The sequence below is a fragment of the Haliotis rufescens genome, unplaced genomic scaffold (assembly GCF_023055435.1).
Source record: "Haliotis rufescens isolate VD_foot unplaced genomic scaffold, xgHalRufe1.0.p SCAF_2, whole genome shotgun sequence".
In the NCBI taxonomy this organism is placed as follows: Eukaryota; Metazoa; Mollusca; class Gastropoda; order Lepetellida; family Haliotidae; genus Haliotis; species Haliotis rufescens.
Window position 1 is genome coordinate 31,276,078 of NW_025963890.1, and position 16,893 is coordinate 31,292,970.

The 16,893-nt window shown below is 41.7% G+C and overlaps 1 protein-coding gene across 1 annotated transcript in view; it reads right to left on the minus strand.

The window, feature by feature from the left end:
* LOC124119420 (SCY1-like protein 2) overlaps positions 1-16,893 on the minus strand; it is a 328,929-nt gene that overhangs the window by 107,094 nt on the left and 204,942 nt on the right. The window contains exon 11 of the mRNA XM_048399279.1: positions 14,198-14,320. Within this exon, the coding sequence (XP_048255236.1) occupies positions 14,198-14,320 (123 nt within the window). The remainder of the gene's footprint in view (positions 1-14,197; positions 14,321-16,893) is intronic.

Here is a 16,893-nt window from a genome sequence, read left to right on the forward strand (position 1 = left end):
CTTTGGTGCGAAGGACGTCCCAACACTTACAGCACGAATGATGAGGGCCTCCCGTGATCATGAAATGACCACATGACTTGCAAGTGAGGGAGATGCTGAGGACACCATGACGGGCTCACACACAGACAATCACCAAGTTTATACTTACGTGTGTACCAATCAAATCAACCACTTTAATACTGAAGATAACCCATAATATAACCATACAGAATATAACCCAGAATATAACCATATAGTATATAACCCATAATGTAACCATATAGTATATAACCCATAATGTAACCATATAGTATATAACCCATAATGTAACCAAATAGAATATAACCCATAATATAACCATATAGTATATAGAGAATACCACACTCATTCTTGTTAGATACCATAGAAAGTTCACGAATTTCGTAAAAATGATATCTAATTTTGAAGACGTGAAAATCAACAAAATCAAGTCTGCTTACATGTCAGTGACAGCTTTGAACGATCGGGATAAGAAAGACAACCGTGATCTACTCACAGGGTTTTACGCTAGATTTATTTGTTTATTGTTTAACGCCGCACTCAGCAATATTTCAGCTATATGCCGGCGGTCTGTAAATAATCGAGTCTGGACCAGACAATCATGATTGATATCATGAGCATTGATCCACACATTGGAATTGGGATATGTTGACATGCATCAACCAAGTCAGCGAGCCTGACCACCCGAACCCGTTAGTCGCCTCTTATGACAAGCATAGTCTCCTATTATGGCAAGCATGGGTTACTGAAGACCTATTCTGCCCCGGATCTTCATGGGTCTTTTACGCTAGAGATAGGGAATGTTATTGTTTACATTTGGGATATCTGGGGCCATATAATCAGAAGTCAGGCACACTTCTACTGTGTTTTCGAATGATTTGTATCGGAAATGTTCACTTTGAGTGATTTGGTCGTGCAGTCGTGAACAAACAACTCCCGAAACAGTGCCACAAAATACACTTCGGAGTGGACACTGATGGAACAACCGGATCGTCCAAAGTAAGTCTAGATATTATTACAGATAGTTTAAACTGACTTCTTTTCACCACCCTTATCCTTTTACGTTAAATCAAATTATAAGTTGCAACAGTGGTCGGGTGCGTCACACTCATTGGACCCTTGATATAGCTCCATTGTATAAGCTCTATGCATAACTTATACAGAATGCAAACCAAATTTCATGTATGTGACTATCTTGTTTGGTTTAAAAACGTGTTTGTAAATATCTCTCACTCTCCTGAGATTGCTTCATTCCTGCCTTGTAGTTGCAAAATGAATAACGTCTCGCTATTTTTTATGAATGAAAAAAGTAGTCCTGGTGTGAAAGAGGTCACGGTTATCCCATCAAAACGAATAAAACGAGGTCAACCTTGTATGACACACGTGTGATATACGGATAACCCATAACCCATAATATGGCCATTTAGATTATAACCCATAATAACACACAATATGACAACTCAGTATGTAACCCATAATATAACCAAATAATATATCACATAACACATTATATAACCAACCATATAGATTATAACCCATAATATAACCATATAGTATATAACCCATAATATAACCAACCATATAGATTATAACCCATAATATAACTATATAGTATACTCACACGCAAAAGAAACGCAAGTGGTTTTAAGCAAATAGGTAACAAACACAGAACCATAAATTGATACGGGTTTTAGCATTTAGTGAAGCCTGATGGTGTTATCAATATATTTGGTTATATTTTGGAAGCCCCGAGTAAAAACACAACATAAAAAAACGAATCACCAAAACACACCATTTCAATGAATATGTGGGTAATCATGCACCCATTTCTCGCGAAATCTGTCACAAACTGTAGTGGGTATAAACTGTGGCCGATTCTTGGACCTACCACACCTTGGTCCACAATGCCATGCCTAACCCAAATTCAGAGAAACCTAGTCAAACCCACCCAGAACTTTTCGGACAATGTGAAGACTCCCCAACACTGCAGCCTTCTGCATTACCCAGATTGTCAGAAGGGCTATATTCCTGGTAGCTAACCCGGGTACTCTCCCAATGTCAGTCAACAGATTTGGAGATACCAAACCTGAGGCACCGAGAACAATGGGGAGTCGGACAACTTGGTACTTTGGATGCAAGCGTGACATTTCGAAAGCGAGGTCCGCATTTTTGCCATGTTTTTTCCTGAATCTTGTCAATCACATCAGTGTCAAAAGGGATAGAAAATTTGATAACGTAAATGATTTCATTGGATATATCCAAAAGGACAAGATCGGGCCTTGATACGTCTGAGGCTGTATACGGGCCTATTCCAAAGATTTTTGTATTGATCATTTTCCATGACGCCCTTACATATTCCGGGTCGTTTCTGTGTCATACCACAAGCATTGCGAAGACGGTAATAAAATGATCGAGCTACACCAACTCCTATACAAAACTTGCATTATTATACTCACACGCAAAAGAAACGGAAGTGGTTTTAAGCAAATAGGTAACAAACACGGAACAATAAATTGATACGACTTTTAGCACGTAGTAAAGCTTGATGGTGTTATCAATATTTTTGGTTGCATTTTGGAAGCCCCGACTAAAAACACAACAACAAAAACGAATCGCCAAAAAGCACCATTTCACTGAATATGTGGGTATCATACACCCATTTCTCGCAAAATCGAAAATCCACGAACTGTCACGAACTGTAGTGGGTATAAAACTGTGGCCGATTCTTGGACCTACCACTCCTTGGTCAACAATGCCATGCCCAACTCAAATGCAGAGAAACCAGGCTATCGGACATTTGGAAGCTGGAGAGTCTGTCTAAGATGTTGCCCGTCATTTCACACCAATCACTCACACCTTGTCAAGATCGGCAGATTACCCGGGAACACCAGCAACACCAATTCCTAACTTCAAGTGAAAGTGCTCGATAGACCATAGGAACACATAATCGACACATTAGCCGGGACACTGTGATCCGACAACCTCAGATGTCGCACGTCGCCCTGTTCTCCAACCACGGCATCGACAAGCACGACTTCAGTGGGCACAGGGTCATCGCAATTGGCGTCATCGTGAGTGGAGGCATGTCATCTTCTCTGATGAAAGTCACTTTTGTGTCTCCCATGCAGATGGAAGAGTCAGAAGTTGTCCGCGTCGAGGTGATCGTTTTGCTGACAGAAACGTTGTGGAAAGGGATCCATGGGGTGGACCTAGCGTCATGATATAGGCAGGGATTGGACTTAATGCGAGACTTGGACCCATGTGCTTTCTGAATGTTGGTCAAGGTCGGGGATACAGCGTCACTGCTCAGCGGTATATCGACCAAGTGATCAGACCTCAAGTTGTTCCATTTTTTGCACAACATCAACAACACATTTTCCAGCAAGACAACACTCGTCCCCATGTTGCTAGAGCTACCATGGCCTTTCTGCAACAACACAACATTCGTGTTCTACCGTGGCCAGCCCTCAGCCCTGATCTGAACCCCATCAAACACTTGTGGGATGAGGTTCAAAGGCGTCTGCACAATGTGCGCCTAGTCCCTACAACTGCCGATGAACTACGCACAGCTGTTCTGGATGTGTGCAGGAGGATCCCTAGGGCCTTCACAAATCGACTGATCCACTCAATGTACAGGAGATGTGTGGCAGTGATCGATGCTAATGGTGGTCAGATGAGGTATTGACTGACATTTTGGGTATTGACCCGAAACTGTGTAAGCCCTTAACATTTGAAAAAAACAATTATGTCATCTGCCTATTAATCCATTAAACTGTCTTCAGTCAAATTTTTGTCAATCTTGCCCTATTAGTATTTCTTGTCTTTACTGTTGAAAATAAATAACATGTATACTGCATACTCGACTTGCGTTTCTTTTGCGTGTAACCCATATATAACCCATAATATAACCATATAGTATATAACCCATAATATAATCATATAGAATATAAGCCATAATACAACCATATAGTATATAACCCATAAAATGACCACATAGTATATAACCATAATATGACCATAAAGTATATAACCAATAACATAACCATATAGTATATAACCCATAAAATGACCATATAGTATATAACCATAATATAACCAAATAGTATATAACCAATAATATGACCATATAGTATATAACCATTATATAACCATATAGTATATAACCCATAATATAACCATATGGTATATAACCATAATATAACCATATAGTATATAACCCATAATATGACCATATGGTATATAACCATAGTGAGTGAGTGAGTTAAGATTTAACGTCACATCAGCAGTATTTCAGCCATATCGTGACGAGAGGTATATTTATAATACATATATTTATACAATATAAAAAGCTGTCAACGATGGACAGTACAACTAGAATATCACAGAGTCTATTTAAAACTAGTTGAGAATATATAAAAGTCATAAGTATTAGTGAACAACACAATATAAAAATGGTCTAGAGATCGTCAGTAACTAAAGGGAGATCACCATACTAGGGACCATGGGGACTTACAGTGCCTTTGCTTCCTGCATGGACCCCGGCAGGATTTATATCATCCCTTCAGTCACTGGCGACAGTGTACCAATTAAGCCTAAGATTGAAATAACGAATATTCTACGTTTAAAAACCTGGCAAACTGGACCCTCAAAAACAGGTTGCGCCCTCCAGAATTAAAGCTTCTCGGGCTTTCAATCCATCTACCACACTCAAATTCTGATCAGTACAGGATGGGGACAACAGTTACAATGTCATCTATACCAGGTAATCCGCTATGTCCGGTAGTCGCCATCAAGCACTACCTGGAGGCGCGCCCCTCCGGCCCACAACATGCATTCGTTCATTTGGACTATTCCCCCGTTACAAGGTACCAATTCCAGGCACTCTTAAAAAAGGCCTTAGCACACAGCAACATAAACACGGCTTGCTATTCTTCACACTCCTTCCGCATTGGGGCAGCCACATCAGCAACCATGAACAGGGTGCTGGAACACCTCATACAACAATAGGGCAGGTGGAAATCAGATTGCTACAATGCTTACATACGCTTACCAACAAATTTAATGTTGCACAATTAATTCAAATAGTCTTTTCATGGTACTTACTACACTTCTTATTGTTTACAGTTTGGATGGTGGGATCCAGCTACATGGCCAGGACACGGCAGTACTTGCTCCTGAAGGGCACCAGTCCGAACCAACCGAGGATGCTATGGCTGGCACGAGGGGGGATGAGGTGGAAGGAGCTGGACACCATTCTAGATGCACAGGTCAAGGCGACACGGCGCAGCCCCAGAGCCCTCATCATTCACCTGGGCTCCAACGACCTGTGCTCGGTCAAGGGCAGGCAACTCTACCTTGACATGGTGGCATCAATCCTTCGGATACAACTCCAGCTACCTGACACCAAGATCATCGTATCCTCAATGCTGCCCAGGCACTACTGGCACGATGCCAGGGATCCACTAAAGATCGAGGGGATGCGGAAGAATATCAACCGCCGACTGGCCAACCGAGTCAAAGAGCTCGGCGGTACAATTGTGCCACATCCCCAGATCCTGGCATCAGACAAGACATGGTACGCCTGGGAGGGCGTCCACCTCAGTGACAAAGGACTGTGTGTGTTTACAGACAATTTATTGCATGCCCTGGCACTTGTTTTGCGCCAGTAAGGATGTTATCTCCACAGGTTAGTGTTTCTTTTCAGTACATAGGCAAGCTGGGCAACAATGCTATCTCCGCGTATCGCGTGGCCGTGGGTGTGAGGTAGCACTCTGGTGCTTTGTGGCAGCGTGCTTGTGGGCTACACTGCTAGTAACAAATTAACTTGCTTCCAAATTAATACTCGTGCTTAAGGCTACCTGCTTTTCAGCGGGAACCTTTCCGGGGTTACCTGCTTCTCAGTGGGAACCTTGTCTTTCCCGACTTTTCAGCTGGGGAATCATAAAATAACATATGTTGGGGCAAACAATTGCCACGTATATGGGCCCGGCGGCGGAAGTCGTCTTGTCAAGCGGTAGCTGACAGTTGGGTCCACGGTGGTAGTCGCACAATGGTTTTGCTAATGGGGCCAGGCAGTGGGATCTGCTTTGGCCGGCTACCTGGGGAAGGGCAGTGGTAGTCTGACTTAGGCCAGCAGCGGTAGCTGCTTTTGGCAGCGTGGTAGTTGCCAAGCAATGGTAGCATTTAAATATGCTACCGTGGGGGCCAGACAGCAGGAGCAGTCTCAGGCCAGCAGCGCTAGCTGTGAATCGCTGTTGGCCACGGTAGCATTTTGGTATACACAATTAGCAGCTTAGTAGCCCACTAGTACCTGCACACCCTCGGCCATTTAACCCAATCTCATCTTCTGTTTTTATTATAGGCATGGGCATCCACGGCTCGGTGGCCCGTGCCTCTCCTTGGCATACTAGGGACCATGGGGACTTACAGTGCCTTTGCTTCCTGCATGGACCCCGGCAGGATTTATATCATCCCTTCAGTCACTGGCGACAGTGTACCAATTAAGCCAAAGATTAAAATGATGAATATTCTACGTTTAAAAACCTGGCATGCAGAAAAATACTTCAAATGATATGGGACTTACATACCCTCTTAGGGGGACAATAATTTTACGCTACTTCAACCCCCCTCGAGGGTACAGCCACTAACAATCTAAGTTATTAATTAGCACTACCAATTTTTAAAACAATATAGTAACTACATCAAAATTCATGAATAAGCTCTATTTCCTTTAAAAAACATAGTATTAAATGAGAATGAACATTACTAAAAAGGTACTTCACAGTTTTTACACTGAAATATTTATCCCTTGTGATGGAAAAATCAATACAGCCAAGCAGGTCATGCTTGACCGTGATTCTTTCATCACAAGGGACACAAAACGGAGGATCCTCACCTTTTAATATATACTCATGTGTATATCTCGAGTGTTCAATATGAAATCGTCGCATAATGATCTCTTCAAATCTCGACTGACAACCCAAGTAGGTGTAACCAATATTTGGTTTAATTTCATGTAATTAATTGATACCTACTTGGGTGTCCCACTTCTTTTGTATCAGATCACGGATGTAAGATCTAATTAAAGGTTTATAATCACTGTATGGTAAAAGAAGTGGTGTCACAGATTTGATGCGTGCTGCTTTTGCGGCAGCATCTGCCATAGTGTTACCAACAATATATATAACCATAATATTACCATATAGTATATAACCCATAATATAACCATAAAGTATATAACCCGTAATATAACCACATAGTATACCACCAATAATATAAGCATATAGTTTATAGTCCATAATATAACCATATAGTATGAATGTCGAGATTGCTGCAGAGCATCAATTGTTCCCCGCAATATAATGCTATATGCAGAGGAAGGAAGTGTAAGTTATGGGAGGAGAGAATTGGTGTTAAGTACAAATTGGTTGTTATTAATGTAGTTATCTTTGGAAAGCACAAAAAAAGAAACAGTGTCTTTAAATGGTCAGCACAAAGAAAACCCAGGCTAGAAAACTGGGCCTGTCAGGCAGAACTTGATACATAGCCACTATTAGTACTAATATAAAAAAAAGGATTTCAAGTCCTATATAGATAACACAACAAATGTCATTCCAAAACATGCTTTTGCAGCAAATATCAATATTTCTGGTCAAAATGTTTGTTGGGGTAAATAAAACAAACATTTTGAATAGTATACACACAAAAAATGTTATGAATCCACTGTAAATAAACTTCAGTTCAAATGTAAAAATTCACACAATTATTAAGGGATCCCTATTTATCTAACAGCAAGTTAAGAACATACATTTTGGTCAAGTCGTCTATAAATATTGAGAATTATCTTACATATTATAAAAACAAAGGTCATAGGTCACTTTTCTAAAAACTTTGTTTAAGTAATCACAAACTAAAAATTGAAAAATTCGTAGATATACAAAAACAACAATCCCATAGGAACAACGTCTCTGTGAAACATGTGATGTCTCAGAAGATGAACAATAATCCTCAATCACGATAAAGAATTTGGTACACTCTGTTCTTCATAATTTTACTAACAGTTATCCAGAAACAACTTCCAAGGTCAGTTATCATATCAACAATTACAAACAAATTCCTTGTATGTACAACATTACCATAGTTTTGCTCAATTCTCATATTGTTTCCATATCATTATAATACACTTGTTTTGAAATAGAATTGTTATAATGTACCTCCTTTGTGTTTTTTAATTGTCGTTTATTGTGCATGTATTTTGTAGTTTGTGATAGTGTAATATTGCCACTGTTTCTTCATGGAATGTTCCGCAATACATATTTCATCTAAAACATCTTTGTTGTATGATAGTTTCTTACAGTTGTGTACGGGGGCACTGTTGGCCCAGTCACCAAAGTTGCTGCAATTTGCTATGCAGAGTTGTGTCCCTTGGGCACGCCAGAAACCTATGACAGTGTGTTTGAATCTCGGTCCGCCCCGATTTTGTTGTCAGCACAAAACCCGTGCTCGTTGGTTTCACCAAAGCGGTGAACGTCTAAGACCTGCATCACTGACACGGACACGGAATACTATTCATTGGTGTTAAACCCAACTCCCTCACTCACTCTTGTGTACAGTTCCGTTTGGTTAATTCCGTTTGTGTTGTGATTACTTTCGGTTTAGATTTGAAGTATGTTTAGAAGAAAGTTACTATGTTCAACCCAAACATTGTGAAGATATCATGCAACCATATTACCATTCAGGAAAATGATTGAAACTACAGACCAACCTGTTGATTTCTTATGTATCCAGAAGCAAAGAACATATACGGGTGTATTATCTCTGCCGGAAGTTAAAACAACTGTCAAAGCAATAAACCATGCAGAACCGTGAACCGCCGCATGAAACGGTATGAATCATACATTACATACAGTGAACTATTTGAAACAATACTGTGCTCAACTATGCACAGCAAGGGACATACATGTGATTATGAAGACAACCAATTACACATTTCTCATATCAAACCCGTTGTTTTACATGTGTTGTTTATTCAACAAAATCATACTCTAAAGAAGCCTGGTATTTAATCCTGTTGAACAATATGTTGCAATAGCAATGTGAAGTTGAAAGATTGAGTGCGCGTGACAGGCTTGACCTAAATTCCTCCCTGGAACCTTTTTCGATGGCTGCCTGAATAACATACGATACATTGCAAAGGTAGTGCGAAATAGAGCTGTTTAGGTAAGGGAGATAATCACTCACTCTCAGTAATACAGCTTTAATAAGATAAGATGTACAGCATTGCAAGGTCAGTGCATGATACATATAGAATACTAAACGAGCTCCTGTGTAATACCAATTTTATGAAATCAGTGAATAGTTGTGGTATCTGACGAGCGAAAGCGAGTCAGATACCACAACTATTCACGAGTTTCATAAAATTGGTTTTACACCGGAGCGAGTTTAGTATTTTATTTATTACTTGCCATTTATAATGTTTGTAGAATTATACTGTTGAGTGTGAATAGGCTGACACCTACACAATCCATGGCATAATCTAATTGAGTTTAACACAATAATACTTTAAACACGTCAAAAGTTGAAACGTATGAATTTAATACCATACAACGGCCCACCTTTAGAATTCAGGCGTCCGCTCCACAAAATTATCGTAGCGTTAGGTTATCGCAACTCACATACTTTAACTTAGACCAACAGCTGTCGTTGCGCTACAGTACGATCGGCTTGTGGAACGTGGCCTTGCACCTCAAAGTTTATAATCATGTCACAATACCCGATGACGTAATTTGTGGAATTTTGTTGCAAGATCCTTCGGTGAAACAATGCCATGTGACGTCAGCCTAGCAACAAGGTTGCTGGGGTCATCGAGTGTGCATAAGCTCCTCTCAGTGATCTATCAACTCCACACGCAATGTCGTTGAATACGCCAAGGGATGTTGAGAGCTTTCAATATTTGTTCGTGAAACTTGTTCCGAGAGTACATAAGCACGTGTTTTGGTATTACACAATGTGTTATACAGCTGTATGTTTATTAAACGGGTGATCTTTTCACGGGCAAGTAATAAAGCTCTGTACTACGCCTATATCTAAAGGAGTTAATTGCTCAATGCGCAATAGTTTATTCTTACAAAATATAGACCAGTTAACTTTAGCAAAATGAAATATATATTTCCCCAAAACATTTTTAGCTCTTTTAAAAACAAAATGAACAAATTTCATGGGTTATCTTCATTACGGAAAGTGATTAAGTCTCAGAATAGCAAGACGATTTTGAAGTATCTCTTATTGCTGGAAAAGATTAGCATCAAGATTCCACGCACATGATTTGTATGTTTCATTTCGGTAACTGTGTGGCTTGAAATTTCAAAGAAACCAACATGTTGACATACATGCTATAAAATCAACCTCTCCTGTATTCCTGTATGGGAAGAATAACTCATAATATGGCCATATAGATTATAACCCATAATAACCCAGTTATTCAGTATATAACCCATAATATAACCATATAGCATATCATATAACCCATTATATAACCAACCATATAAACTAGTGTCCAAAAGAAACGATACCACCTGTTTGCAACGACATAAAAGAAAAACTAAACAATGCAGAAGTTTAGGATTGGTGTTATGCTTTTGAGAAATCCTTTCACAACATCTGTACAAAAATCATTTCAATAAAATCTGTACAACCAATATGACAAGCCTTTAAAGATGGGTGGGGTCGAAAAATGAACATTTCGTTAGAGCACTGATCACAGAAACAACAGGAAATGTCACACCACACGTCTCAAAGTCAAGTCAGTAGCGGGTATGTCCACCGTGAGCATCAATACATGCCAGAACACGCCTACGGACTGATGACGTCAAACGTCTCATGACGTTGGGAGTGATGCGTTGCCATTCCTCGAGGAGACATTGTTCCAAGTCCTGGACGTTGACTGGAGGCACACGGCGACGTCAGATTTGCCGATCGAGGTGGTCCCATAAGTGCTCGATGGGATTCATGTCCGGTGAACATGCAGGCCATGGCAAAACCTGTACGTTGGCGTTGGCAAGGAAGTTCTGTGTCAATCTTGCTGTGTGTGGCCTTGCATTGTCATGTTGGAAAAGGAGTCCACGAGGCTGTTGCTGAATAAAGGGCACCACAACAGGCCGTAGGATGTCATCAAGATAACGCTGTGCATTCAGGTTTCCACGAATTACGACAAGCATCGTTTTGACGTCACCACATATGCCACCCCAAACCATTAACCCTCCACCTCCAAACGTCCGGACCTGTTGGATACAGTTAGGCGCCAAACGTTCACCAAATCGTCGGTTTACAAGCTGCTGTCCATCGTTTCTGAAGATGAGGAATCTGCTCTCATCAGAGAACATAACACGTGCCCTGTCCCGCCGTTGCCAACGTCGAACTCACCTGGCCCAGATCAGTCTATTGTTCCGGTGTCGAGGTGTCAGGAGCGGTCCGCGGTAGGGATGACGTGGCCGGATACCATACTGCCGTAGTCTCCTGTAGACGGTCTGTCGACTGATCCTGTGTCCCAGTGCTCTAGCCGCTGTGGACGTCGATGTTAGGGTGCGGTTCCTCAGGTGTAATACCCGGATGTAACGATCTTCACGGGGCGTGGTTACTCGTGGTCTTCCACTCCTGGGCCTGTCTGACGTCTGACCTGTCTGACGTAACCGCTGAATCAACCTGGTGATAGTGATGCGTGCGCAGCCCAACCTTCTGGCGACGTCGACGTGTGACGCTCCTTGTTGGACCATTCCAACGGCTCTCTCTCTCTCGATGGCTGTCAAACGTGGCATATCTTGTGTTCTTTTTGTTGCTGTGATATCAACGTGTCTGATCAGCCGTTTTATACAGTTTTTCTGCACGTGCAGAACATGCTAGCGAGGGAAATGTCACTTTCACGAAATTTATGTTTTTTCCCGGAAGTGATCACGTGTTCCCGGTATTTTTTATCGACTATGCTGTGTTTGGGATGTGCAATACGAATTGGCATGTTTTCATACTTGACAATTCACTTAGTAAAAAACAATTTTGAAAATAAGTTGGTATCGTTTCTTTTGGACACTAGTTTAGATTATAAGCCATAATATAACAATATAGTATATAACCCATTATATAACCATATACCGGTAGTACATAACCCATAATATAACCAATGTTATAACCATATAATATTTCTTACTTAATATATTTATGTTTTTCAAATTTCTCTACCTGTGAAGTGTTTGAATATTTGATTGAACGATAACATGTGTGGCTGGTGATATTTGCACCAAAGTGTCATTGCTGGGTAGGAACTACTTTGTGTATTTGTTTGGATGATACGAGGGGCGTTCAATAAGTTTTGCAACTTGGGCATTTGTGTTTACACAAACAATGTCAACTTGTGGCAGGTGTGACACTAGTCATAAACATCAGGTTGACACATGTCATAACAAGTTCCATACACAACAATAAGTTAGATGTGATGGCTTTATTCACCTAAGGGTGGTCACAATCATGGATTCTCTCAAACATGAACAACGCACTGTAATAAAGTTCCTTACCAAGGAGGGATGAAAAGCAAAAGATATCCATGATCACATGTGTAAAGTGATGGTAAGGATGCTCCTGACTATTCCACAGTTTGCCGTTGGTCTTCACAGTTTAAAAGGGGTAGGGAGTCCATAGACGATGACCCAAGGTCAGGCAGGCCTTCAGATGCCACCCAACTGGAAACCATTGCTGCCCTAGAAAGAAGAATTTTGTCTGACCGACAAGTGAAAGTATCTGAACTTTCTAGGGAATTCCAAATATCTGTTGGAACTGTTGGAACTGTTGGAACCATTATTCATGAGCACCTTGGTATGTCCAAGGTATCTGCAAGATGGGTACCTAGAAACCTCAGAGCTCAAGATCGCCATCAGAGAACTAAAAGTTGTCGAGACCACCTCGATGTCTATAATGCTAATGAAGCCGGATTTCTTTCTCGTCTAGTGACAGGTGATGAAACATTGATCCACCACTGGGACCCAGAAACTAAATTGGAATCCATGCAATGGAAGCACCCCAATTCTCCGCCTCCGAGGAAGTTTCGCACTCAACCATCGGCTGGCAAGGTAATGGCTACCATATTTTGGGATGTAAGAGGCATATTACTGATTGATTACATGCCACCAAAAACTACAATCAATGGACAGTATTATGGTAATGTAATGAATGAAATGCAAAAATCTATTTGCCAGAAATGCAGTGGGATGTTAACATGTGGTGTTCTACTTTTGCATGACAATGCTCCGTTTCACAAGTCGAGAATTGCACAGGCCGCCATACGTGAATATGGATTCGAACAGTTAAATCACCCACCCTAAAGCCCAGACTTAGCCCCCAGTGACTATTTCCTGTTCCGGCAAATGAAATCTGCCCTACGTGGAAGACGCTTCAAGGATGACGAGGACTTAAAGGCTGCCACAGAGGCATGGTTAGAGGGCCAATCTGGGGATTTCTATAAAAGTGGTATTAAAAAGCTTAAAGGACAAATGGAATAAGTGTATTGAGGTGAATGGAGATTATATTGAAAAATAAAACTGCAAGAGATATTCTGCCACTTGGTCTTATATTGAAGTTGCAAAACTTATTGAACGCCCCTTGTACCTTGAATCATATTTATTGAATTGGACTTGCATTCTGCTCCGAGACGTTGATGCAAAATGCTTTCCTGAGTTGTTCAAGAAGTTTTCATCCCTATAAATCAATTGTACTTTCAGCTCATTAGCGGTCTAAACTGTATAACACCTAACTGACATGTTTCAAAGTATTGACTTTGTGTGATACAGTATTTATTGTATAGCATATTGTTTCATGGCGTATGTACATACATTAACTGACTGAGGGAATAAATATTTTCACAGTGTCCTGGATCTATTCTTAAAACCAAGAAATTAACCTGTATGGGTAATGAGTGATGCTCTGAATGCATGTACAAACAATGCTAGTCTGTAGGAGCTGATGGATGGATGATCATAGTGGCATACTTTACACAGAATAAACTGTCTATCATTAAACTCACTTGAAGTGGTTTTGTCATTCCTCATTAACAGGAAATGAATGCAAATGAGGCCTGCATGATTCTGGACCCAATCTGATAAAAATAATTTCTAAACCAATTTGAGTTGCCACTTACCTGAGCCTGCAAGGATGTTGAATCCAAGGTATTGAAAACCATGGGAAGGACGTCTGTTCTGATCTCTTCCAAAGGCGTCTTTGCAAGTATTATATCCAGTTTGTTCAAAATGTACACTGTTGCCTACAAACATGCAAAACTCTTTTAGTTTAAGGAGCGTCTTTGCAAGTTTTATATGCAGTTAGTTCAAAATAAATACTGTTGCCTACAAACATACAAAGCATTTATAGTTTGAAGTGCAAGTATTTGAAAAATAGTAATAAATGTTTACAGTAGCCATTATGTAGCAAGTATGATGTACAATATGATGGCCAAGACAACAAGTGTGTAAACGTAAACTTTGAGTACTTGTCTGTATTTGTAACAACCCAAACGGATCTTAAAAGTGCTAACGAGGAGGTGTGGCTTAATTAGCATGGATGGCAAGGCCTGCAAGCTGATTGGGTATAACCACCAGCCAGGTACAGAATATACGCATTCATTTCATTAATTGTGAGAGACCTGTGTTGTGTATGTAATGGTCACGCCTTGCCTGAGGTGGCCCAGTGACAACAGAGTTCACTGGCTCTGCGGAGTGTCTCGATTGAATCACACTGCTCACTCATGTTTCTTTGCATTGTGTTTATTAAGATGATAATTTTTTGTGTTTAACCGTGAACCGGGAACACTCATGTGATACTCTGTACTATGGTTCTTGCATTAGACAGGTGAATAAAGACAAAAAGGCTTGTTGAAAATATAATGAATTTTTAATAAATAACAAAAGTGGTTGGAGACATTGAAGCTCATCCAACAGGTGCTCAATGAGATTTATATCAGGACTGAGGGCAGGCCACTGCATGGTTCTGATGCCATTCTGCTGGAGGAAGCCTCTCATTGCTCTCGCAGTGTGGGCACGGGCGTTATCATGCTGAAACTCGTGGTTGCGGCGACGTGCCAAATGAGGTCTGGCGTGTGGTCTCAAGACTTGATCAATGTACCGAGCTGCTGTGACATCATTGCCTCTCTCTGGACCAATGTCCTGGAAGACCACAGGGCCGACCCTCTGTGCAGGAAAATTCCACCCAACACCATGATGCGCAGACCACCCCACGAGTCTCCCTCAAGCAACAGCATCCGAATAACGTTCCCCACGTAGTCGCCAGACTCTCTCTGCCATCTGCTGTTGAGATACAATAACAGCTCTCGTCTGAGAAGAGGACTCTTCTCCAATGCTGGTGGCACCAATGTTGGTGGTGTGTTGCCCACTGAAGATGGTCCCGGCGATGACGTGGTGTCAGAATGGGTCCTCGGTGTGGCCTGAGACAGTGGAGGTGTCTGCTCGTCAATCGTCGACGCACAGTGTCCGCACTAATGTGTCGGTGATGTGTCCCAATGGTCTGTCGAGCAGTTTCCACAACAGTAACAAAGCGATCTTGAAGATGCTGTCGGACAATCTGACGATCCTGACGTCGGATGGTAACCCTTGGTCTTCCACTACGTGGTCGGTCATCTGTAGTGTTGTTGGTCTGGTACATTCGCTGGAGCCTGTATATGGTCCTTACGTGGACTTGAAATGCATTAGCTACTTGCCGGGCGGTTTGTCCAGCTTGCAATCATTGAAGGGCTTGGTGTCGCTGATTTCTTGTCAATCTTGGCATGTGGTATCAATTCAATAACGAATGAATGTTATCCGATCTGGCTGGATTTTTATAGGGCAAGAAATCGGATGCTTGTCTTTAGTATGGTTCTTGCATTAGACAGGTGAATAAAGACAAAAAGGCTTGTTGAAAATATAATGAATTTTTAATAAATAACAAATGTGGTTGGAGACATTCAGCCATCTTTGAAGCTCATCCAACAGGTGCTCATTTGGATTTAAATCAGGACTGAGGGCAGGCCACTGCATGGTTCTGATGCCATTCTGCTGGAGGAAGCCTCTCATTGCTCTCGCAGTGTGGGTACGGGCGTTATCATGCTGAAACTCGTGGTTGCGGCGACGTGCCAAATGAGGTCTGGCGTGTGGTCTCAAGACTTGATCAATGTACCGAGCTGCTGTGACACCATTGCCTCTCTCTGGACCAATGTCCTGGAAGACCACAAGACCCTCTGTGCAGGACAATTCCACCCAACACCATGATGTGCAGACCACCCCACGAGTCTCCCTCAACAAGACAAGCATCCGAATAACGTTCCCAACGTAGTCGCCAGACTCTCTCTGCCATCTGCTGTTGAGATACAGTAACGGCTCTCTTCTGAGAAGAGGACTCTTCTCCAATGCTGGTGGCACCAATGTTGGTGGTGTGTTGCCCACTGAAGATGGTCCCGGCGATGACGTGGTGTCAGAATGGGTCCTCGGTGTGGCCTGAGACAGTGGAGGTGTCTGCTCGCCAATCGTCGACGCACAGTGTCCGCACTAATGTGTCGGTGATGTGTCCCATTGGTCTGTCGAGCAGTTTCCACAACAGTAACAAAGCGATCTTGAAGATGCTGTCGGACAATCTGACGATCCTGACGTCGAATGGTAACCCTTTGTCTTCCACTACGTGGTCGGTCATCTGTAGTGTTGTTGGTCTGGTACCATCGCTGGAGCCTGTATATGGTCCTTATGTGGACTTGAAATGCGTTGGCTACTTGCCGGGCGGTTTGTCCAGCTTGCAATCATTGAAGGGCTTGGTGTCGCTGATTTCTTGTCAATCTTGGCATGTGGTATCAAT